This window comes from Hevea brasiliensis, chromosome 12, assembly GCF_030052815.1.
Source record: "Hevea brasiliensis isolate MT/VB/25A 57/8 chromosome 12, ASM3005281v1, whole genome shotgun sequence".
Lineage (NCBI taxonomy): Eukaryota > Viridiplantae > Streptophyta > Magnoliopsida > Malpighiales > Euphorbiaceae > Hevea > Hevea brasiliensis.
Window position 1 is genome coordinate 41,841,842 of NC_079504.1, and position 24,658 is coordinate 41,866,499.

Below are 24,658 nucleotides of genomic sequence, written 5' to 3' on the forward strand. Positions count from 1 at the left end.
ACATTTTCCGCATTCTTGCCCTGTGAATATCGGAATTGGGATGAGGTCATAGTGAATTGAATTACAGTAAAAAACACTAGTCATACTTAATTTTGGCCCCCCTCATACCTAATCCTATGTTTGCGCCTGAGAGAAAGATACAGCTTGAGTGGTGATAGATTTAGAAAGAGGACTTATTTAGCATCATAAATTAGAGGTCCTATAGGAATTTTTAAGATATATTGATGCGATTAAATCAAAGTGGAACAACAGTGACCTGTAAAGTTATTAATTAGTAGTTGATGTCTTAAGCAAAAGTGAAAGATACTGCTTGAATGGTGATACATTTGGAACGAGGACTTATTTAGCATCATAAATTAGAGGTCCTATAGAAAGTTTTAAGATATATGGATGCGATTAAGTCATTTTTTGAGTAATATTTGGGCAGCAAGACTTGAAAATTAAGTCATTTTTGGAGTAATATTTGGGCAGTAATACTTGACATTGTGAGATATTTTTGCAGAAATTAAAGCATCAACAGATTTTATTGCCAAAAAAAAAAAAAAAATTCAACAGTTCAAACAGTTTCAAAAAGTCACCTCTAGGTGGGAAACAATTTTGGAGTTACCTCAAAAAGGATGGTAAATAAGTTTTTGGGAAAATTACGTAAAGTCGCCCAACCTGTAAACATGTTTTCAATATTATAATTTTTATAATGTTCTTCTTATTATTTTAAAGAAACTTTATTGAGATAATTTTTTTATAACTTATAATTTATGTATAATATTTAAATTAAAATATTAATTTAATTAATTTATATATATAAATATTTATTTATATAAAATAATTACACTTTTAATTAAATTATGTTATTTGAATTAAAAGATTATATATATAAAAATTATATATATATATATATATATATAAAGATTTCAGTCAAATCCAAGATAAATATAAAGATTTAAAAGAACAACATTAACAATGTTATTTGAAATTCTAAATCAACTTAATAAAAGTTTTTTTTTTTTTTTATTGGATACTCACCTCCATTTTAAATTAAAAAATTAATTTTTTTTTATTATCTAAACAAGATATTTTCAAATTTATAAATTTCAAATTCTAAATTTTAGATTCAATATCTAAAATTTAAATCTAAATCCATGAATCCAAATACAAGCTAACTTCTTTTTCCACCTTTTTCTCAAAAATGATAATGTTTGACATGAAATTTGACAGTGACTTAGAGTTTGAATTGCATATAGAAAGAAAAAAAAAATTGGATGAAGACTGTGTGCAGGAAAAATGCTAAGGAAGTACGTGAAGACTGGTTCAAGAGTATGCACAGGGAAAATGCTAAGTGAAAATTGGATCAAGACTACAAAATTCTGAGAAAGTGAAAATTGGATAAATTTTGATTTGAAATCTAATAGTGGCTCTGAGTTTGAATTGCATATCAAAAGAAAATGATAAGAAAGTGAAGATTGGATCAACACGGCACAGGGAAAAATGCTGAAAATTGGATCAAGATCATGTACAGGTAAAATGCCGAGAAATTAAAAATTGGATCAAAACTAGAAAATGTTGAGAAATTGAAAATTGGATAAAACTAAGAATGACAATGGGTTGAGTATTCTCGGATAATTGATCAAACCCTATTGAAAGAAGCTGGAGTATTATATAATGAAGTTTGAGACAAGTTATGATTAAGAAAATAATATTCACATTGAATTTGAATTAAGTTTACATTTTATATATTACGGGTGCCTATTACTCGAATATATTTATATAAATAAATAATTATATATATATATATATATATATATATATATATATATATATATATATATTGAATATTTTATTTTGAATAAATAGAATTTAAATATTTTATAAGATTATTAAAATTTAAAATATAAATAATTAGTAAATTTTTTTTTTATAAATTATTAACTAAAACATATAAAATCAAAAGGATTCAAGTAATATTTGAATAATGATAATCGAATTTTAGATGAGTGCATATAGTTTAGAATAAATTCTAATCGAATTCAAAAGGAATTTGATATTAAAATTATTAATTAAATTTAAATAAAGTGATTTTTACAAATATATGTTGCTATCTCAAGACTATGTACAAAGAAAATGCTAAGAAAAGTGAAAATTGGTTCAAGACTATGTATATAGAAAATGCTAAGAAAAAATCTCTTCAAATATTACTTTAAAAATTAAGAGTTCTTCGAAACACAAATTTTAGATTTTTAAACTTTAAAAACCTTACTCATTATCTTAAAAAATTTCCTCTCAAACAGTGTGACGCCCCTCACTCGTCTACAGTGTAGCCGAGCGATGAGTGCCACATTCGGTGCCGGAGCACCCTATCTTGTTTTATCATATCTATTGTAACTTTTGATGTCATTTAAAATATGTATTCTATGTGCAGAAATTTTTTTTTTTGACTTATTTCTGTGGAGACCCGGACAGAGCCTCCCCCGTTTTATTAGCATCTGTCGGGTTCCACTATCACCTGTTAACATATTCATAGTCATCTCACATATTGCCATATCATATTCTCTTTTATCATATCATTCACAACTATTTATGAGATCTCAAAAGGAAGTATCATCTATTACATTCATATGGAAATTCATAGATAATAAATTACAAGTTTTCATTTCAATCTTAAGTTTAATTTCAAGTCCAAAATGAAATACATCATAAACTAGTAAATACATCATGACTAAACATAATGAACCAAAATACTAGTCTATACATGGGCCCTACCAAAATACAAAAGACTGGTGAGGTTGTTAGTAGTATGCCCTAGAGCATATCATTTAGTATGTATCTTGTACATATTTTTATTAATAAAAGGCATTTCCACTTTTTCATTTACATAATATATTTATGTGTAACAGAAAAGGTCCATTGATATTTTGTTAGAAATATTATTCTTAAGTTGTTAAGAATATGAGTGATAATATTTCTAGCACAAAGTATCATAAATAGGTTCACAATCGAGGATACTTCATAATAAGGACATGACTTATCCAGAAAGATTGTATTCATATTTGTTCCCAAGTTATTTATATGAGATATAAATAAGATGGAATGGTGAGTCTCATGCCATATAACAAATATGATAGGCACTTATAAATGATAAGTAGGCCGAACCAGTGACACTTATGACAAGCACATGGAGTTTACTCTTGTCAATGTTTTGCCATAAATCATATTAGTGCATATAATCTTTAGAACTGAGATAGTACAGTTATCTTGTATATAGGTAGTTTGAGTTTAATACTGCTTTCATACTTGTACTATGTATGGGTATATGGGCATGTGTTGGCTCCTACTAGTTATATATGGAGGTAGGTGTTGATCAAGATGGAATCTGTTCCTCTAAGTAAATAGAGATAAAATCCTATGTTCATTTAATTGTTCTTGATGTTTCAAGTTCCTGGCCAGGACAGATAGATTTATTCAGAAAAGAGTTTCTGATGAGAAAAATCTTTTAATCAAGAACTGGAATTAAAAGAGAACATAATATTCATAGCAAATGGAGTTTGACATAAACCATGACTCCAGCTTGAGTTGGGATTTTGTAACAGAGAGATTCTAGTGCATGGTAACATATGATTATAGGTTCATTTAAGGTAAATCTTATTACTAATTGGGTGGCCATGGCATGCTATGCTAGGTGTTAACCATGGTCTATGAGGTTCATAAAATGATTTAGAGAAATCATTTATGGTAAGAAAGAGTTATGATGATATTAAGAGTTGATATCATGTCTCATTGCCAATTAGTGATGAGCATAGTAAGTCACACACATACACAAGTTATCACCTATTTAAATATGATTTAATTAATTAATTAAAGAGTTTAATTGATTAATTAAATAGATTTGGTTTGCAATTAAATTGCAAAGTCCCTAGCATGACTTGAAACCAAATCTAGATTATTGGATGTGTAGTATAAATTAAATTTATATTTAAAGTGTTTAAATATGAATTTAATTGATGAGAAAATAATTAATTAATTTATATTTGATATAAATTAATTAGAAGAAGAAAATAATTATTTTGGGTTACGAACTCAAAATTAAGACACGAGGCATTTTGGTCATTTCACGGTGTGACACGTGGCACCATGAGATGGTGACACATGGGATTATACATAAGCTTGCCAAATGTTTTTTTTTAATCATGTAAGATGATTAAAATCAAGATTAAATATAGGTTTGACACTTGGCACAATGTGATTGGGTCACTTAAACCTAGAGCTAATCAAAGGGTGACATGTGGCAAGGGTTTAATGTGTTAACCTAGCTATTTAAGTGTGGTTATGAAAAGAAAACATAACCAGCAGCCTCTCCTCTCAATTGTCACGCCACTTTGAGCCTCTCCAGCTATTTCTTCTTCATCTCTCATCAATTCAAAGAGATTAGCCATCAATCTCTTGAATTAAGAACGCTAGAAATTGTTTCTAGTGTCCTGTTTACATCTCTAATCTCTTAAAAGGCAAAACTTGAATTTCTAATTAATAGAAAAAGCTTTAGAAGCTGTTCAAGGGCTGCCATAGGTGTTCTTGGTGTGGACAAGCTAGAGGGACAACATCTGGTGTCCTGAAGACGAATCTCAAAGGCGCAAACACGCTGCAGCACATCAAGAGGTTAGTGTAATCGTTCTTAATTTAATCTAGGGTTCTAAAATTAATCTGATTAATTTTAAAATCTTAAATGGCAAATACAGATCCAAAAACATATTAAAAGAGTTTTAATATGTTGTTTATCATTGAAATCAAATAGATAAAAATAAATCTTGCATGGTGCATGTGACCCTAGGTGAAAATTTTTGAATTCAATGGTATAATCTTGTGTTTTTCACGCTTCCGTTCCTTCAATTGGTATCAGAGCCACTATATTTGCCATTTAGATTGTTGATTATATAATTTAATTGTGTGTTTGATCATGAGATCAAGAGATTCATTGCTGGTTGGATCATGAGGTGTGGCGGCACACATGGTGAAGCCACCATTGGTGGCGGCAACAATGGTTCCATGGGTGGTTCAAGGTTTGGCTTTTAATTCTGTAATTGTTGTATGATCTAAGGCCTATTCTTTGACTAATTAAAGTGTTTAATTAGTTGTTTTAATCACACAATTAAATTATGATTCAAATCAGAATTTTAAAAATTGTTTGAATGTGATTCAAATCTGAATTTTAAAAGTTGTTTGAATGTGATTCAAATCTGAATTTTTAAAGTTGTTTGAATCATATTTAAATCTGATTTTTTAAAATTGATTCAATAAAATTCAGATCTGATTTTTTAAAAAATGTTTGAATGTGATTCAAATCTGATTTTTTAAAAAATGTTTGAATGTGATTCAAATCTGAATTTTTGAAGTTGTTTGAATGTGATTCAAATCTGAATTTTTAAATTTGTTTGAATGAGATTCAAATCTGAATTTTTAAATTTATTTGAATCATATTCAAATCTGGATTTTTAAGTTGAATATGAGATATTCAATTTAATTTAAGTATGTATGTTTTATTTAATTGTTAAATAGTGATATGCATGATGGATGATCATGGACTATAAAAGACCAATGTGATTGGATTTATTTCTTTTATGTTTCTTTGGGATTGTAAATTAATTAATTTATTTTAATTTATTTTGGGCATGTATTATTAAGTTTGTAATAATTTTTGGGTTGTAATTTCATTTATTTAAGTTCTTGTAAATTCGCCTTGGTATGCCAAGGATTACTATGTAATATTGGATTGCAAGAAGTTCAAGGAGGTCAAGAGCATTGGTGGGACCAGTGGGAGGAATTCAATATCAAGTGTTGATTATGTACTCCTTCAGCAACTCTTGTAAAATGAATGAATGAAATGCACCTAGAAATGCCCTGATTCAATTCTTGGTGGCTCAGAATTGAATCCTTTAGAAAGTCCATGATCATACCATATTTACTGCTTATCCATGAATGCATGAGATGTATGGGAATATATGCAATTATATGATATATGCATGCTAAATGGATAATTTGCAAAGTGAGACCTTAATAGTAAATAAAATGACCATAAAATCTTCCAAATAAATGATTAAGTTGGAAATGCTATAATTAAAGTAATTATAACATAGGCCCTCCATTGGGGCAATTATTTTAAGAAATTTTAAATAGTTGCATAAGATGCAATTTATTGAAGAGATTTTCTTAAGAATAATTGTTAAGCATGAGATGTTGTAAATATGTAAATTGTTTAGTGGCCAATATTGGATGTACCTGAGGACATTAAAATTATTTGCATAATTACTGGCTCAATGGGATCAACTTAACTAATGCAAGATAAGTCAATAATGGATGTACCTGAGATTTTGAGCATTAGGGGCTAGGTAAAGGATTGAACCTCACATGAGATGTGATGGGCAAAGAGTTGCTCACTTATAGTTTATTGTAATTCCAATAATGGATGTACCTGAGGATGATCAATAGAATTATAAGAATTCAATCACCCACTAGAAATCCATCCAACTAGGATTTCCGTTTTCTACTTTGGAAGTGTAGGATTTGCTAAGTTAGTGGGAGGACCAATTTGATTAAAAGACCATAATCATTTTGGTTAATTACATGATACATTTACTAATTAATCTGGTTATTTTCTGCAGTTAATTTTCTGATAAAAATGAGCACAAAACAACCACCACCATCCAATATCCTTGCAAGCATACTTGATCACAATAGGTTGAGGACCTAATCATGCGATTGGCTAAGAAATTTGAAACTTGTCCTGAACCTTGAACATATAGGATATGTTCTAGATTCAAATGTTCCTGGTCCCTTACCTCCAGAGGCCACACAAGAGGAACATGAAACTTTGGACAAGTGGAAGGAGCATGATATGAGAGCTAAGTGTTACATGCTTGCTTCCATGAGTAATGAGTTACAGAAGCAACATGAGAACATGCAGAGTGCGAGTGAGATCCTCCTTCACCTACAAGAGTTGTATGGTGAGCACAGCAGGAATGCTAGGTATGATATATCTAGACATGCTATTCCGTATGAGGATGTCCGAGGGCAGAATGTTGGGGATTATGTCCACAAGATGATTCGGTGATTGAGCAGCTTGGAACATCTTGACTTCAACATGGATTTCCAACTACAGACGGATTTGATCCTTGATCCCTTCCGAGTCTTTTGAGAATTTTGTGACAAATTTCCATATGACTAAACAGGAATGCACCTTAGCTGGTTTACTCAACATGCTGGTTATTGCCCAAAAGGATATGCCAATCTCCTTTTGGGGATTTGCATTACAATCAGCTTTGTATATTCTGAATAGGATTCCGTCAAAATTAGTTTCTTCCACACCTTATGAGATATGGCATGGAAGAAAACCAAGTCTTAAGCATGTTAAGATTTGGGGTTGTCCAGCTTATATCAAAAAGCTGAACACTGATAAATTGGAGACTAGATCAGAAAAAGGTCGATTTGTTGGATATCCAAAAGATAGTTTTGGATATTATTTTTATTTACCTACTTCACAAAAGGTTGTGATAAGTAAAGATGCCACATTTCTTGAATAACAGTTTGTTCAAGAAGGAGGTAAAGGAAGGAAAATAGAGTTAGAATTGGAGAATTCTGACCAACCAACAGATCAGATGGATATAGATCCATCTAGTCAACCTATACCCGTTAATGAAACATCTACAACTGTTCCTCGTAGAACAACCAGGGTATCTCACCCACCAGTAAGATATGGTTTTCTTCATGAAGAAGAACAAGAGTTGTCTACTCATGAAGAAGTAGATCATGGAGATGATCCACTTACCTATGAAGAAGCTATATCAGATATAGACTCTTCAAAATGGATTGATGCTATGAAATTCGAGATTGATTCCATGTATAAGAATCAAGTTTGGCATCTTGTTGACCCACCTGAAGGTATTATACCTATAGGGAACAAATGGATTTTCAAGAAGAAAATTGGTTCTGATGGAAAGGTAGAGACCTATAAGGCAAGGCTAGTAGCGAAAGGGTTTCGCCAAAGGCAAGGAATCGACTATGAGGAGACTTTCTCGCCTGTTGCCATGCTTAAATCAATTAGGATTTTATTAGCAATAGCTGCGTACTATGATTATGAGATTTGGCAGATGGATGTCAAAACAGCTTTTCTCAATGGATACATTAAAGAAAACATTTTCATGGAACAACCTAAGGGATTTGAATCCCAAGATGGTTCCAAGGTATGCAAGCTAAAGCGATCCATTTATGGGTTGAAACAAGCTTCGAGGAGTTGGAACATCCGTTTTGATGAAGCCATTAAATCCTTTGGTTTTATCAAAAATGAGGATGAGCCATGTGTATATAAGAAGGTTAGTGACAGTGCTATCACTTTCCTTGTCTTATATGTGGATGACATACTGTTGATGGGTAATGACACAGGTATGTTGACGACTATAAAGGTATGGTTGTCAAATACATTCTCCATGAAAGACTTAGGGGAGGCAACCTATATTCTTGGGATTCGCATCTATAGAGATAGAGCGAAAAGAATAATTGATTTATCTCAAAGTCTATACTTGGAAAAGGTGTTAAAGAGGTTTAACATGCTTGATTCCAAGAGACGATTGTTACCAGTGAGACATGGTATCCACCTTTCTAAAGAGATGTCTCCAAAGACACACAAGAAAGAGATAAGATGGCGAGGATTCCATATGCTTGGCTATTGGAAGTTTAATGTATGCAATGTTGTGTACTAGGCGGATATCGCATATGTCGTTAGTTTGACTAGCGGTATCAATCCAATCCAGTTTGGAACATCGATAGTCATCAAGAATATCCTTAAGTACTTGAGAAGAACTAAGGATTTATTCTTGATTTATGGAGGTGGAGACTTGCAATTGGATGGTTATACGATTCGATTTCCAATCGATATCGATGATAGAAAGTCTACCTGGATATGTGTTCATTTGTAATGGAGGTGCGATCGGTTGGAAGAGTTCCAACAGAGCACGATTGCAGATTCCACTACGAGTGAGTATATTCTTTGCATCGAGATCTTTGCAAAGGAAGTCGTTTGGATAAAGAAGTTCGTGATGAACTTACGGTAGTTCCTTCCATTGAGTCGCCAGTTCCACTACCAGTAACAATAATGGAGCGATCATACAAAGCTAAGGAACCAAGGTCTCACCAAAATCCAAACACATAGAAAGGCATTACCACATTATCAGAGATATAGTTGGGCAAGGCGTTATAGCCATGCAGAAAAATAACATCAGCTGAAAAATTCAGCTGATCCATTCACTAAGCTTTTGTCACAAGCTCAGTTAGATCAACATCTTGAGAAGATGGGTCTAAGATATTGTAATGAATGGCTCTAGTGCTAGTGGGAGATTGTTAGTAGTATGCCCTAGAGCATATCATTTAGTATGTATCTTGTACATATTTTTATTAATAAAAGGCATTTCCACTTTTCCATTTACATAATATATTTATGTGTAATAGAAAAGGTCCATTGATATTTTGTTAGAAATATTATTCTTAAGTTGTTAAGAATATGAGTGATAATATTTCTAGCACAAAGTATCATAAATAGGTTCACAATCGAGGATACTTCATAATAAGGACATGACTTATCCAGAAAGATTGTATTCATATTTGTTCCCAAGTTATTTATATGAGATATAAATAAGATGGAATGGTGAGTCTCATGCCATATAACAAATATGATAGGCACTTATAAATGATAAGTAGGCCGAACCAGTGACACTTATGACAAGCACATGGAGTTTACTCTTGTCAATGTTTTGTCATAAATCATATCAGTGCATATAATCTTTAGACTGAGATAGCAGCTTATCTTGTATATAGGTAGTTTGAGTTTGATACTGCTTTCATACTTGTACTATGTATGGGTATATGGGCATGTGTTGGCTCCTACTAGTTATATATGGAGGTAGGTGTTGATCAAGATGGAATCTGTTCCTCTAAGTAAATAGAGATAAAATCCTATGTTCATTTAATTGTTCTTGATGTTTCAAGTTCCTGGCCAGGACAGATAGATTTATTCAGAAAAGAGTTTCTGATGAGAGAAATCTTTTAATCAAGAACTGGAATTAAAAGAGAACATAATATTCATAGCAAATGGAGTTTGACATAAACCATGACTCCAGCTTGAGTTGGGATTTTGTAACAGAGAGATTCTAGTGCATGGTAACATATGATTATAGGTTCATTTAAGGTAAATCTTATTACTAATTGGGTGGCCATGGCATGCTATGCTAGGTGTTAACCATGGTCTATGAGGTTCATAAAATGATTTAGAGAAATCATTTATGGTAAGAAAGAGTTCTGATGATATTAAGAGTTGATATCATGTCTCATTGCCAATTAGTGATAAGCCTAGTAAGTCACACACATACACAAGTTATCACCTACTTAAATATGATTTAATTAATTAATTAAAGAGTTTAATTGATTAATTAAATAGATTTGGTTTGCAATTAAATTGCAAAGTCCCTAGCATGACTTGAAACCAAATCTAGATTATTGGATGTGTAGTATAAATTAAATTTATATTTAAAGTGTTTAAATATGAATTTAATTGATGAGAAATTAATTAATAGAGATTAATTAATTAATTTATATTTGATATAAATTAATTAGAAGAAGAAAATAATTATTTTGGGTTAAGAACTCACACAGGGGCATTTTGGTCATTTCACAGTGTGACACGTGGCACCATGAGATGGTGACACATGAGATTACACATAAGCTTGCCAAATGTTTTTTTTTAATCATGTAAGATGATTAAAATCAAGATTAAATATAGGTTTGACACTTGGCACAATGTGATTGGGTCACTTAAACCTAGAGCTAATCAAAGGGTGACATGTGGCAAGGGTTTAATGTGTTAACCTAGCTATTTAAGTGTGGTTATGAAAAGAAAACATAACCAGCAGCCTCTCCTCTCAATTGTCACGCCACTTTGAGCCTCTCCAGCTATTTCTTCTTCATCTCTCATCAATTCAAAGAGATTAGCCATCAATCTCTTGAATTAAGAACGCTAGAAATTGTTTCTAGTGTCCTGTTTACATCTCTAATCTCTTAAAAGGCATAACTTGAATTTCTAATTAATAGAAAAAGCTTTAGAAGCTGTTCAAGGGCTGCCATAGGTGTTCTTGGTGTGGACAAGCTAGAAAGACAACATCCGTGTCCTCAAGACGAATCTCAAAGGCGCAGACACGCTGCAGCACATCAAGAGGTTAGTGTAATCGTTCTTGATTTAATCTAGGGTTCTAAAATTAATCTGATTAATTTTAAAATCTTAAATGGCAAATACATATCCAAAAACATATTAAAAGAGTTTTAATATGTTGTTTATCATTGAAATCAAATAGATAAAAATAAATCTTGCATGGTGCATGTGACCCTAGGTGAAAATTTTTGAATTCAATGGTATAATCTTGTATTTTTCACGCTTCCGTTCCTTCAGAGGTGACTCGACAGGGCGTATCTGGTCGAGCTCACAATGCACCATCACTGCCGCCGCGCTGCGGCTGATCTCCAGTACCTACGCGATGGAAAACCAACGCGCTAAGCATAACGCTTAGTGGTGCATAATTTATAATAACAATAATTTAACAATCTGAAATAATATCTGTAACTCATAATTTCTGGGTCTTTTTTTTTATTGCTCTTTGAAAGCAATTAACATTATCGGGATCTTTTATGATTACTTATTGTATTTTAAGTCTTAATTAATTTTTTTATCAGTGCCCAAGAAACCTATAACAAATTATAAAAGCTGGATGCACGGGTGTGTATTGGTTAGACAGCCGTATGTTTATCCAGTATACGTCTGTCAGGGATGAGGCTAGCTGTCGGGCATGAGACCCGCTGTCAGGCTTGTAAAGCCAGAAATAAAGTAGGCACAATGGCCAGTAAGTAGGCATATAGCCTGTAGAACAATCATACCAGACATATATTGTCAGTTCATGATTTTCTCGGTAGGCAGTACTGCTATCTGTAGTCCCTAATTGGTATACCCTGTTTCTGACAGCAATTGGGTAAGTCCAGTTAATGTTGTACCCAAGAAAGGGGGCATCACAGTAGTGAAAAATGAAAATGATGAACTAATACCTACAAGGATCAGAATCGATGGAGAATGTGTATAGACTATAGGAAACTGAATAATGCAACTAGAAAGGACCATTTTCCATTACCATTTATAGATCAAATGCTTGAGAGACTAGCTAATCATTCTTATTTTTGCTATTTGAATGGCTATTCAGGGTTCTTTCAGATCCCTATTCACCCAGATGATCAGGATAAAACTACCTTCACATGTCCTTATGGTACCTTTGCATATCGAAGGATGCCATTTGGACTATGTAATGCCCCTGCTACATTTCAAAGATGTATGATGTCCATATTTTCTGACATGATTGAGGGTATTATGGAAGTGTTCATGGATGATTTTTCTGTATATGGTAAATCTTTCGATGAATGCTTATCTAACTTGTCTAAGGTTTTGCAGAGATGTGAAGAGTTCAATTTAGTTTTGAATTAGGAAAAGTGCCATTTTATGGTACAAGAAGGAATTGTTTTGGGACATCTTGTGTCAAACAGGGGTATTGAGGTGGATAAAGCAAAGGTAGAAATTATTGAGAAAATGCCACCCCCAACATCCGTAAAGGGAGTGAGGAGTTTCTTGGGGCATGCTGGATTTTACAGGAGATTCATCAAGGATTTCTCTAAGATTTCTAAGCCTCTTACCAATTTATTGAGTAAAGATGTGGAATTTCATTTTGATACTAATTGTATGAACGCTTTTTGCAGGATAAAGGAAGCTTTGATATCTGCTCCTATTATGCAGCCACCCGATTGGTCATTACCTTTTGAGTTAATGTGCGATGCTAGCGATTATGCAATTGGGGCTGTTTTGGGACAAAGGAAAGATAAGAAGGTGTATGCAATATACTATGCAAGTAGAACCTTAGATGATGCTCAAATAAATTACTCTACTACAGAGAAAGAGTTTTTGGCAGTGGTATTCGCAGTAGACAAATTCAGGTCCTATCTTGTGGGGTCTAAGGTAATAGTATACACAGATCATGCAGCTATCAAATATCTCCTTCAGAAAAAAGAGGCCAAACCTAGGTTAATAAGGTGGGTGCTACTCCTTCAAGAGTTTGACTTGGAAATTAAAGACAAGAAAGGAGTAGAAAATGTGGTAGCAGATCATCTGTCTAGATTGAGGCAAGAACAAGGAGATAATTTGGGAAAAGAGCCCCCAATAGATGATTATTTTCCTGATGAGCAACTGTTAGTAATCATGAATGCAAAAACCCCTTGGTATGCAGATTTCGTGAACTATCTGGTGTGTGGAATCCTTCCACCTGACCTAACATGGCAGCAGAAGAAGAAATTTCTTTTTGATGTGAAGGATTACGATTGGGAAGAGCCATTTTTGTTCAAGAGATGTGGAGATGGGTTGATTAGAAGATGTTTAGCTGATGAGGAGATAGGGAATGTTATTAAAGATTGCCATTCTTCACTTTATGGGGGTCATATGAGTGTGACAAAGACTGCAGAAAAAGTTCTTCAAGCAGGGTTCTTTTGGCCACATATGTTTAAAGATGTGAGAAAGTTTGTAAATGCATGTGATAGGTGTCAAAGGATGGGTAATATCTCGAAGAGAGATGAAATGCCCCTCCAAAATATATTGGAAGTGGAACTATTTGATGTGTGGGGCATTGATTTCATGGGACCTTTTCCATCGTCCTTTGGACACAAATACATTTTAGTTGGAGTAGATTATGTGAGCAAATGGGTTGAAGCTATACCATCTCCAACTAATGATGTTAGAGTTGTGATTAAATTCCTTAAAAAGTTCATTTTTACAAGATTTGGAACTCCACGTGCCATTATAAGTGATGGAGGTTCTCATTTTTGCAACCATCAATTTGAAAGATTATTACAAAAATATGGAGTAAAGCATAAGGTTGCAACACCCTACCATCCACAAACTAGTGGTCAAGTGGAGATCTCAAATAGAGAGTTGAAAAGAATTCTTGAGAAAACAGTGAATAGTTCAAGGAAAGATTGGTCACTAAAGTTAGATGATGCTCTTTGGGCCTATAGAACAGCTTTTAAAACTCCTATTAGCACCACCCCATTTAGATTGGTTTATGGGAAAGCTTGTCATTTAGCTTTGGAGTTGGAGCATAGAGCATATTGGCCATAAGGACATTGAATTTTGACTTAAAAACTGCAGGAGAAAAAAGAATGTTGCAACTAAATGAACTTGAGGAACTTAGATTGGATACTTATGAAAATGCCAAGGTTTATAAGGAGAGAACTAAGAGATGGCATGATAAGCATATTAGGAGGAAAGAATTTCAGGAAGGTGATGTTGTTCTCTTATATAATTCTAGGTTAAGGTTGTTTCCCGGAAAATTAAAGTCAAGATGGTCAGGGCCTTACACTGTTATAAAGGTATACCCCTATGGAGCTATTGAGATAGGCAATGAAACCCCAGGGACTTTTAAAGTTAATGGGCAGAGATTAAAGCATTATATTGTTGAAGAACCCACACAAAAGGTTATAGAGGTTTCATGGCTTGGTTCCCCAATTAGGGATATTTAGGTGATTTGGAGTGGAATGTCAAGCTTAAGACCTTAAACAAGTGCTTCTTGGGAGGCAACCCAAGCGTATCCTTTTATAGTTTATTAATTTTCCATTTCATTTCATTTTCAGTTTTTACCCTCGTTAAACTCAAAAGTGACATTTGTTTATCTTTTGTAGGTCATTCATGAAGATTGGGCAAATTAACATGTGTAGCAAAAAGAAAGAATTGAAATGGAGCAAGTATAAGCAAAATTCTGCACTTTATCCAGTGCCTGTGAACAGTAACACCTTTAAACTTGTGCTAAATTGCTGATATTGCAATCTACTTGGTAGCACATGTTTAATTTTGTGTCTTGTGTAAATTTTGTGAATTGCAACTTAAATGAGGATTAATTTTGATATTTAGGACTGATGTGAGCTTTATTGAAGTGCAAAAATAGTGTTTGTTAAGTTTTACCTTTTAGTGTGTATATATAGTTTTGTAATCTGTTAGAAATTTACATGTTTTTTGTTTGAATTGCTGCTAGTTTTTGTAGTCTGCTAATTTTTGCTACTGTTCATACTGCTTAAAAAGTCAATTTCTATGTCTTTTCTGCAATTTTTGAATGTCTGAAACTTGTCTCAAATGCTACTGAAAATGTGCTTTTGGTATAAGTTTAGGAATGAGACCATTTCATTAAGTTTGCAAAAAAGGTAATCACAATTGGTGCCTAATTTGAGCTAATTACCGCATGCTTGTATCATGCTTGATAGGTTTATGAGAGATGATGAGCTTAAATTTTTTAATTTTGTGGTATTAATGTGCATTTGGTAATTGCTCAGGGTCATGATAGCATTCCATAGCATTTGGACTGTTTTTGGTAAGTAAAATCACAATTTTTCCCAAAACTCACGAAACTTCGATGATGTTGCTTACTAAGCTGTATCCTATGCAAATTCTGCTGAACCCTATGCTTAACCCCAAGCATAACCCAAATTACCAAATGTCTTCCCTACATTTTAAAAAGCCCAAAAATTTCCGCCATTTTTTTTTATGAAGCCCTCGCCCAAACTCCCGATAAACCAAAGCTTCATTCCGCCGACCCCCTCTCTCCACCATTTTTTTCGGCATTTCTAGGGAAGCTGAAGAGTTTATTTCTCTTTATTAAATGGTGAGAACCAAGATGTGGTCCACCCATAAACCCAAGCCCAGAAAATCTCAACGCTCTGTCAAATCGAAAATGGCTACTCCCTCTTCTTTACCCACAAACCCTAACCCCAGTCCCAGTCCACCACTACCTCAATCACCACCACCGCAAACACCACCACTACCTCAATCACCACCACCACCTCAATCACCACCACCGCAAACACCACCACTACCCCAAAGCCAAACACCAACCCTCATTCCGCCAACCCCCCTCTCGCCACAAAATGAGCCACAAAATGAAACAGCCATTTTTGAAACTCAGTTCCAAGAACCAATGTCTGAACCTGCGCCAACTCAAACCAAATCTAAAGGTAAAACTAAAAAGGCTGCGGGTAGACCTAAGAAAGCCACTGTCGGAAAAAGAAAAGGGACGCCCTCTGTTCCTTTGGACTTAAACTCTCCACCTCAATTTCCCTCTGAACCAGTCAGCAAAAGAACTAGGTCCTCCTCGCAAATTCCATCACCAGTGGTTCAAACCCCTGTACCTTAGTCACCTTTAAACTCTCCCCAGCCAGCGACTGCTCTAGCAGCACCTGCGTCATCTGCCAATGATATAGAGGAGGTACTTTCTCCATTACCTTGGGCTTTTAAAGACATGGATATGAAAAATGCTTATGAGAGTTTAGCTTCTAAACCTATTTTGGCAAACAAATATATGGATGAGCAGATTTTAAAAGAGTTAGGCATTTATGACTCTGTATTTGCCTATTTAGACGCTATCAACTGGACTAAGTTTGCTAGGATTAGGGAAACTGTGACGCCCCTTACCCGTCTACCGCATAGCCGAGCAAGAAGTGCCACATTCGGTGCCGGAGCACCCTATCTTGTTTTATCATATCTATGGTAAACTTTTGATGTCATTTAAAACATGTATTCTATGTGTAGAAATTTTTTTTTTTATATATCTTATTTATGTGGAGACCCGGATAGATCCTCCTCTGTTTTATTAGCATCTGGCGGGTTCCACTATCATGTGTTAACATATTCATAGTCATCTCACATATTTCCATATCATGTTCTCTTTTATCATATCATTCACAACTATTTATGAGATCTCAAAATGAAGTGTCATCTATTGCATCATATGGAAATTCATAGATAATAAATTACAAATTTTCATTTCAATCTCAAAGTTTAATTACAAGTCCAAAATGAAATACATCACGACTAGACATAATGAACCAAAATACTAGTCTATACATGGGCCCTACCAAAATACAAAAGACCGGTGAGGTGACTCTGGACAGTGGCAGATCTGGTCAGAGCTTTGTCAGTGCACTCTTTATCTTTGCCGGCACAATTGCGGTGATCTCCAATACCTACGCAATGGAAAACCAACGCGCTAAGCATAACGCTTAGTGGTGCATAATTTATAATAACAATAATTTAACATTTGAAATAATATCTGCAACTCATAATTTCTGGGTATTTTATATTTTTATTGCTCTTTGGAAATAATTAACATTATCGGGATCTTTTGTGATTACTTATTGTATTTTAAGTCTTAATTAATTTTTTTTTTTATCAGTGCCCAAGAAACATATAACAAATTATAAAAGCTGGATGCACGGGTGTATACTGATTAGACAGCCATATGTCTATCCGATATCGTCTGTCGAACCGAGGCGGTATCGGGCACGAGACCCGTCGAGCTTGTAAAGCCGAGAAATAAAATAGGCACAATGGCGATGAAGTAGGCATATAGCTGTAGAACAATCATACCGGACATATATTGTCAGTTCATGATTTTCTCGGTGGCGATCTTGCTATCTGTAGTCCCTAATTGGTATACCAATTTATCCAAACTAAATAAATAAGTCTAGGTATACTATGGGCAATTAAACATTTTTAATTAATTTAGTACTATTCACCGTTACTATTTTCTGGTACTGTTCATTTGTACCATTAATTTCATATTAATAGGACATTAGTCCCAATTTACATATTCATATCATTTTTAATATTTAATTATCCTTATGATTATTTTAATTATCATATATAGCATTTTTTCCCATGAGCCTTTCTTTAGGTTCATGTCGATGTATTATCTTTATCAAGGAATTTGACTAGGTTAGGATGTCTATTTAGTCACACTTCCTTCATAACAATTGCTCCTCTATATTTAAACTTGAATTTCAGTTTTTGAATCACTGAATTTGGTGTTATAGAACTCAAGTTATGGTCAAAATACCAAAGGAATAGTATTTTGGGACATTTTCTGGGTTGGCAGTTTCAGTGACCCAACTTGTGCTAACAATTTGAATTGGTTAAAGGCAAAACTGAGTTAAGTGGTCTTCATGAAAAGTGTAGCCCTATGTCTAAACTTTCCATGGGTAAAATTTTAGGTCATTTGGACCAGTATAGAAAGAGTTATGACCAAATGAACACGTACTGTTCATTTGGTCATTTTCTGGGTTGCGTTTGATGACCCAAATTGTGCTAACAATTTGAATTTGTTAAAGGCAAAACTGGGTTAAGTGGTCTTCATGAAAAGTGTAGCCCTATGTCTAAACTTTCAATGGTAAAATTTTAAGTCATTTGGACCAATATAGAGAGAGTTATGACCAAATGAACACATACTGTTCATTTGGTCATTTTCTGGGTTGGGTGCAGGGAAATCCGAATTTGGACAGTATTTAGGTCAAGTTTTGGACAGAATTTGGGCATGGTTTCTTCATGGAAAATGGGCTATTTTGGGTCTAGTTTCACCTTCAATTGGCCTCATACCAATTGGGGTCACACAATTTCATTTATGGCATAAAATGTACACTGCCCTCAACAAACACAACCTGCAGAAAATTGACACTTCCAAAACTCAATCTCCTCCAACTTCCTTACTTCAATTTGCATGCAATACACTTCTATAAGCAACAATCTCATCCCAATTAGGTCAAATTTCAAGCATTTACACAAAATCTCCAAGTCATGTACACAAACCCTAATTTCCAAGTTTCAAACTCAATCAATTCAATCCCTTTTCACTTCTCATACATATAATCATATCAATCATCATCTCTAAACTCATTTACATTATTTGAACACAATAAAGCCCAACACATTTCATGGCTGCCAAAATTTGGGGACATCATGGGTTCATGAATTTCTTGTTAATTTCTTGAAATTTCCACTTATCTCAAGTCACTTTCAAGTATTAAAGAAGAAGGAAGGGAGAAAAGCACTAACCTCTTGTGACCCAACTTGGAAATTTTTCCAAAACTTCAGCTTTCCTTCTCCCTATGGGTACCTAGAGCTTCCTTATGATGTGGGCTAAATTTTTAATGAAGGGGACCATGGGTTTTGGTGGATAAATGAAGAGAAACTCAAGCTCAAAGCTTGAGCAAAAATGGTGGAGGGGAGAGAACATGGAGACGGCAAGGAGAGAGAGAAGAGGAAATGAAGAAGACTTGTGGTTGGTGAATTTTTGTCTCTTGTGTCTTATATATATATATATTCTATAATTATTGTACTTTATTTTTTTTTAAATGCCATAAGTCTATTTCCTTTCTTTTCTTTTCTTTCCTTTTCTTTTCTTTTCTTTTCTTCTTCTTTCTCTTCTCATTTTCCAAATTCAAATTCATAAATTTAATTTATGTTAATTATTTTATTTCCTAATTTTAATTTGACATTTAAGTCAAAATTCACCTCTAGGGGTAAAATGACCAAAATGCCTTTCATGGTGCTCATCGGGTTATTTTTATTATTTTATACCAATTTATAAATTCTCTAAACTTTAATTTATTTTTCTCAAAATTTTTCCTATATTTTTTTAATATTTATTTCATTAATTTATGTCTCCTCACTATAGTTTAAGTATAGTTCCAGACATCCTGACTGTCCGAACAGACATTAGTCGTCGGAACAGTAAAATGTACGGACTACCTACGGTGAGGGCGTTACAGAAACAGTGTACAAGGATTTGACCTTGGAATTTTTGAGTTCCTTAAGGCTGAATTTCAAACCAACAGTACTTGAGCATAAGGATGTGATCTATTTTCAATGTGCTGGCATTGATAGGGAGTTAGACATGGATTCTATGAATGAAATTTTTGGTTTTCAGGGTTCGGGCTATAAAAATATTGAGTGGCAACAAACCATCTATGACCCTGTTCAGTTCTGGAAAGACATTGCACCTTATGGGGGTTATTACAGACAGAAGACAGCAAAAGCCTCTAGGATAGTCGATCATGTGTTGAAATACCTCCATAGATTTATCTCTTACACTGTTTTAGGAAGGGGACACACTAACAGCATTGTGGGTTCTAGAGATTTATTTTTCTTGTGGTGCATGAAGGAGAGAAAATAAGTTAGCACAGCCCATTTTCTAGCTACTCATTGGCACCAAACTGTCACAAAGCATACCAAAGGCAGCATAGTCTTTGGAGGATATATAACTGCCATAGCCAATTCATTTAGCTTTGATGCTAGTCTTGTAACGGCCCGGCCCACTAGTGATATTGTCCGCTCTGGGCTGAAGCCCTCACGGTTTTAAAACGCGTCACTAGGGGTTATGAATCACCAACTTATAAACCCAGCATCTCTCCCGTGTTTTGTCGATGTGGGATTTGCCTAGGGTGTTACAATCCACCCCCCTTATGGGACTCAGCGTCCTCGCTGAGGTTTGCCCCACCATCGTTCAAGGTTGCACGCGAAGCGGCTCTGATACCACAAATGTAACGGCCCGGCCCACTAGTGATATTGTCCGCTCTGGGCTGAAGCCCTCACGGTTTTAAAACGCGTCAATAGGGGTTACGAACTGTCAACATATGAACCCAGCATCTCTCCCGTGTTTTGTCGATGTGGGATTTGCCTAGGGTGTTACAATACACCCCTCTTATGGGACTCAGCGTCCTCGCTGAGGTTTGCCCCACCATCGTTCAAGGTTGCACGCGGAGCGGCTCTGATACCACAAATGTAACGGCCCGGCCCACTAGTGATATTGTCCGCCTCGGTCAAGCCCTCACGGTTTTAAAATGCGCTACTACGGGATACGAACTGTCAACTTATGAACCCAGCATCTCTCCCGTGTTTTGTCGATGTGGGATTTGCCTAGGGCCCACTAGTGATATTGTCCGCTCTGGGCCAAAGCCCTCACGGTTTTAAAACGCGTCAATAGGGGTTACGAACTGTCAACTTATGAACCCAGCATCTCTCCCGTGTTTTGTCGATGTGGGATTTGCCTAGGGTGTTACAATCCACCCCCCTTATGGGACTCAGCGTCCTCGCTGAGGTTTGCCCCACCATCGCTCAAGGTTGCACGCGGAGCGGCTCTGATACCACAAATGTAACGGCCCGGCCCACTAGTGATATTGTCCGCTCTGGGCTGAAGCCCTCACGGTTTTAAAACGCGTCACTAGGGGTTACGAACTGTCAACTTATGAACCCAGCATCTCTCCCGTGTTTTGTCGATGTGGGATTTGCCTAGGGCCCACTAGTGATATTGTCCGCTCTGGGCCAAAGCCCTCACGGTTTTAAAACGCGTCAATAGGGGTTACGAACTGTCAACTTATGAACCCAGCATCTCTCTCGTGTTTTGTCGATGTGGGATTTGCTTAGGGTGTTACAATCCACCCCCCTTATGGGACTCAGCGTCCTCGCTGAGGTTTGCCCCACCATCGTTCAAGGTTGCACGCGGAGCAGCTCTGATACCACAAATGTAATGGCCCGACCCACTAGTGATATTGTCCGCTCTGGATCGAAGCCCTCACGGTTTTACAACGCGTCAATAGGGGTTAGGAACTATCAACTTATGAACCCAGCATCTCTCCCGTGTTTTGTCGATGTGGGATTTGCCTAGGGTGTTACAATCCACCCCCCTTATGGGACTCAGCGTCCTCGCTGAGGTTTGCCCCCCTAGTGACGCGTTTTAAAACCGTGAAGGCTTCAGCCCAGAGCGGACAATATCACTAGTGGGCCGGGTCGTTACATTTGTGGTATCAAAGCCGCTCCGCGTGCAACCTTGAACGATGGTGGGGCAAACCTCAGCGAGGACGCTGAGTCCCATAAGGGGGGTGGATTGTAACACCCTAGGCAAAACCCACATACACAAAACACTAAGAGATGCTGGGTTTATAAGTTGATGGTTCGTAACCCCTAGTGACGCGTTTTAAAACCGTGAGGGCTTCAGCCCAGAGCGGACAATATCACTAGTGGGCCGGGCCATTACATTTGTGGTATCAGAGCTGGACTCCCTCTAGTACGGTGTGTGGTGCGAGGATGCACCAGGCGGAAGCTGGTGGGCTTGTCACGACCCAGGGATGGGGTTGGGACGTGCTTGTTCAACCAGCCACGACCGGGTGGAAACCGTGTCCCACATCTAAACGGAAGAAAAGATTTGGGCCATATATGTGGGAGCCTTCCTCACCTGGTCAGCGCGCTTTTGGGAATGAAACCTCCCAAGGGACAAATCCGTGAGGCCCATGGGCCAAAGCGGACAATACTAACTGGAGAAGGATCGGGCTGTTACAAGTCTATATAAGCTACTGCCAGTGTCTGGTCAATCATATAGAGACAGCACAATGTTGCTACACATGGATCTTTGTGATAAAGTAGGACATACCTATGCTTTGTTACAGCAGCATGCTGAAGCCAGTGGTACTGCAGACCCAACTACCTTTGCACCAGCAGAACCCTAAACAACCACTGCCCCGCAGTTTTCAGCAGATATTTTGTCCCTCTTAAGATCCTTGGAATCCAAAGTAGCCAGTTTCACTGTCCAACCATCTGTTCCCTCACCTGACACCATAGATATCCTTGCAACCTTGAAGAGCTTAGAAGTTAAAATTGATAACATGGGTCAGCAGCAGGTCAACCAAAAGAAGAAGCTAGAAAAGAAACTTAAAAAGAGATTTTCATCTCTTAAAAAGAAGCAGAAGCAGCAACAACTTCAAATGTTGGAGCTCTACAACAAATTGGCCCAATCTTATAACAATTTATATCATTGGGGCCAAGACATGCTTCAAGAAATGAAAGACCTCACAGAAAATTTGGAAACTGCTTCTGAAGCTTCAGATCACAATGAACCTACCGAGAACTCGAAGCAGGACTCGATATAGCAATAAAGCCTTGTGAGAGCTTAAGCGATGTGATAGTTTAGTACTAGTTTTAGTTCTTCAATTCAGTTTTAGTTTCTATTTTAGGTTTATTTTGTAATCTATTTATTTTAATCTTCAAACTTTAGTAATAGTTGTAATACTTTGGTAATTAGTTTTTATGATTATATTTGCATTTATTTCCTTTAGTTTAGTTTATTTTATTCTATCTTCTAATATGGATATAGTTATTCTATGAATGCTTTTTGGTTTAATTCTTGATTTAACTGTTAAATATTATTTCATTACACTTTTTCATCTTCTTGCACATTATTTTTGTACTTTATCTTTTATTCAGTCCTAATTTTGTTGATATTGATGAGTTGCACAATTTACTTTGAGCTGCATATGTTTAACATCATTTTGAGGTAACAGCTTACCCTTTTACTATTTATGCTTATGGTATGTTGCCAGTGCTTATGCCAATGCTTATGCTTTTGCTTACCCTACGCAACAGGTTAAGCAACATCTTAAGCAGTGTAAATTCATACATTTGGGATACTTTTTCACATTTTTCTCTCTAAAGCTTCATTGTTAATATCATTTTGAGCTAATTTTGGAATTCTTGAGCTTATATTGATTTAATCCCCAATTGTATATATTTCATTCATTGATTAGTTCACACAATTTTGCCCATCCTTGCATTCATTTTAGACATTGAGGACAATGTTTCATTTGAGTTTGGGGGTGAGGGCAACATTTTTGCAAAAATTTTTAAAAAAAAATTCTTTAAAATTTTCATTTAATCATTTATTGCATTTCATTCATCCATATATAGATAATCCATACACTTATACATATACTACACACATGTCTATACCCATATACATACATTTGCATATAGTTTTCATATAGATTACACTTTGTTTTAATTTGATTTATGCATTCAATTTGGGATCATGCATATCATAAAAATAATTTTTTTACCTTGTCCTTCGAGGATTGAGAATTGCTTTGAAGAGCAATTGAGCTTACTTTTAGAAGGGTTTGATGGATTGAAAGTTCTAGATAGGTGCAAAGTTATTAGATTCTTGCTTTAGTTTATATCTTCTTAACCAAGGGCCACCCAATCAATTGCATTGACTTTGAGTGCTTAGAGAAAACTCTAGGGTGAGAAGTAGCTAATTGATGTCTCACCAATCCTAGAACAATCTTTCTAAACCTTTCAAGGCGAAATCATAGCATACACTTGAAAAAGAAATGATCTAGGCATTCTTTGAATTTTAAACCCATATTTTAGCCTTAGCCAACCTCACTTAAAAATTTCCCTTTGAAACCAATTTGAGCCTACATTTATCTCTCTTATTTCTTTGGAACCCACATTAATGCCTAGCCATAAACCCAAACACTTACCTACCCTCCATGAGAATAATTCTTTGAGTGATAGATACACTTAAAAAAATATAATAATAATAATGATAATAATTAGTTGGGAGAAGTGACTAAAGTAAAAAAAAAAAAGGCTAGCAAATTCAATTATGGTATGTAAAGTAATTCACCACCCAAGTACACAAAAAAATGAGTTTGGGAGTGAATTGAAAGGGACAATTATAATTCAAAGTCAATGTCATTTATGTAGTCCCTCTAAAAGTTTCAAAATTATATGCTAGCATTGGTGAATAGTTGTAAAATTCCTTCCCCCATTTGAAAAAAAAAAAAAAGAGAGAAAAATTTTGTGTGTCTTGATCTTTTAATAATTTGATTATTCTCATATTTTGTTACCTTTATCCTTTCCTTGTTAGCCACATTATCACCCCCTTAGCCCCAT

General features: G+C 35.3%; 1 protein-coding gene across 1 annotated transcript; it reads left to right on the forward strand.

The window, feature by feature from the left end:
* The first annotated feature begins 15,833 nt into the window (after window positions 1–15,833).
* On the forward strand, window positions 15,834–16,292 carry LOC131171221 (vegetative cell wall protein gp1-like). Its single transcript, XM_058130691.1, has one exon. It carries the CDS (start codon window positions 15,834–15,836, stop codon window positions 16,290–16,292), a length of 459 nt encoding a protein of 152 aa, XP_057986674.1.
* The last annotated feature ends 8,366 nt before the right edge of the window (window positions 16,293–24,658 follow it).

Coding starts and splice junctions, on each gene's coding strand:
- LOC131171221 (XM_058130691.1), top strand. CDS start 15,834: ATGGCTACTCCCTCTTCTTTACCCACAAACCCTAACCCCAGTCCCAGT.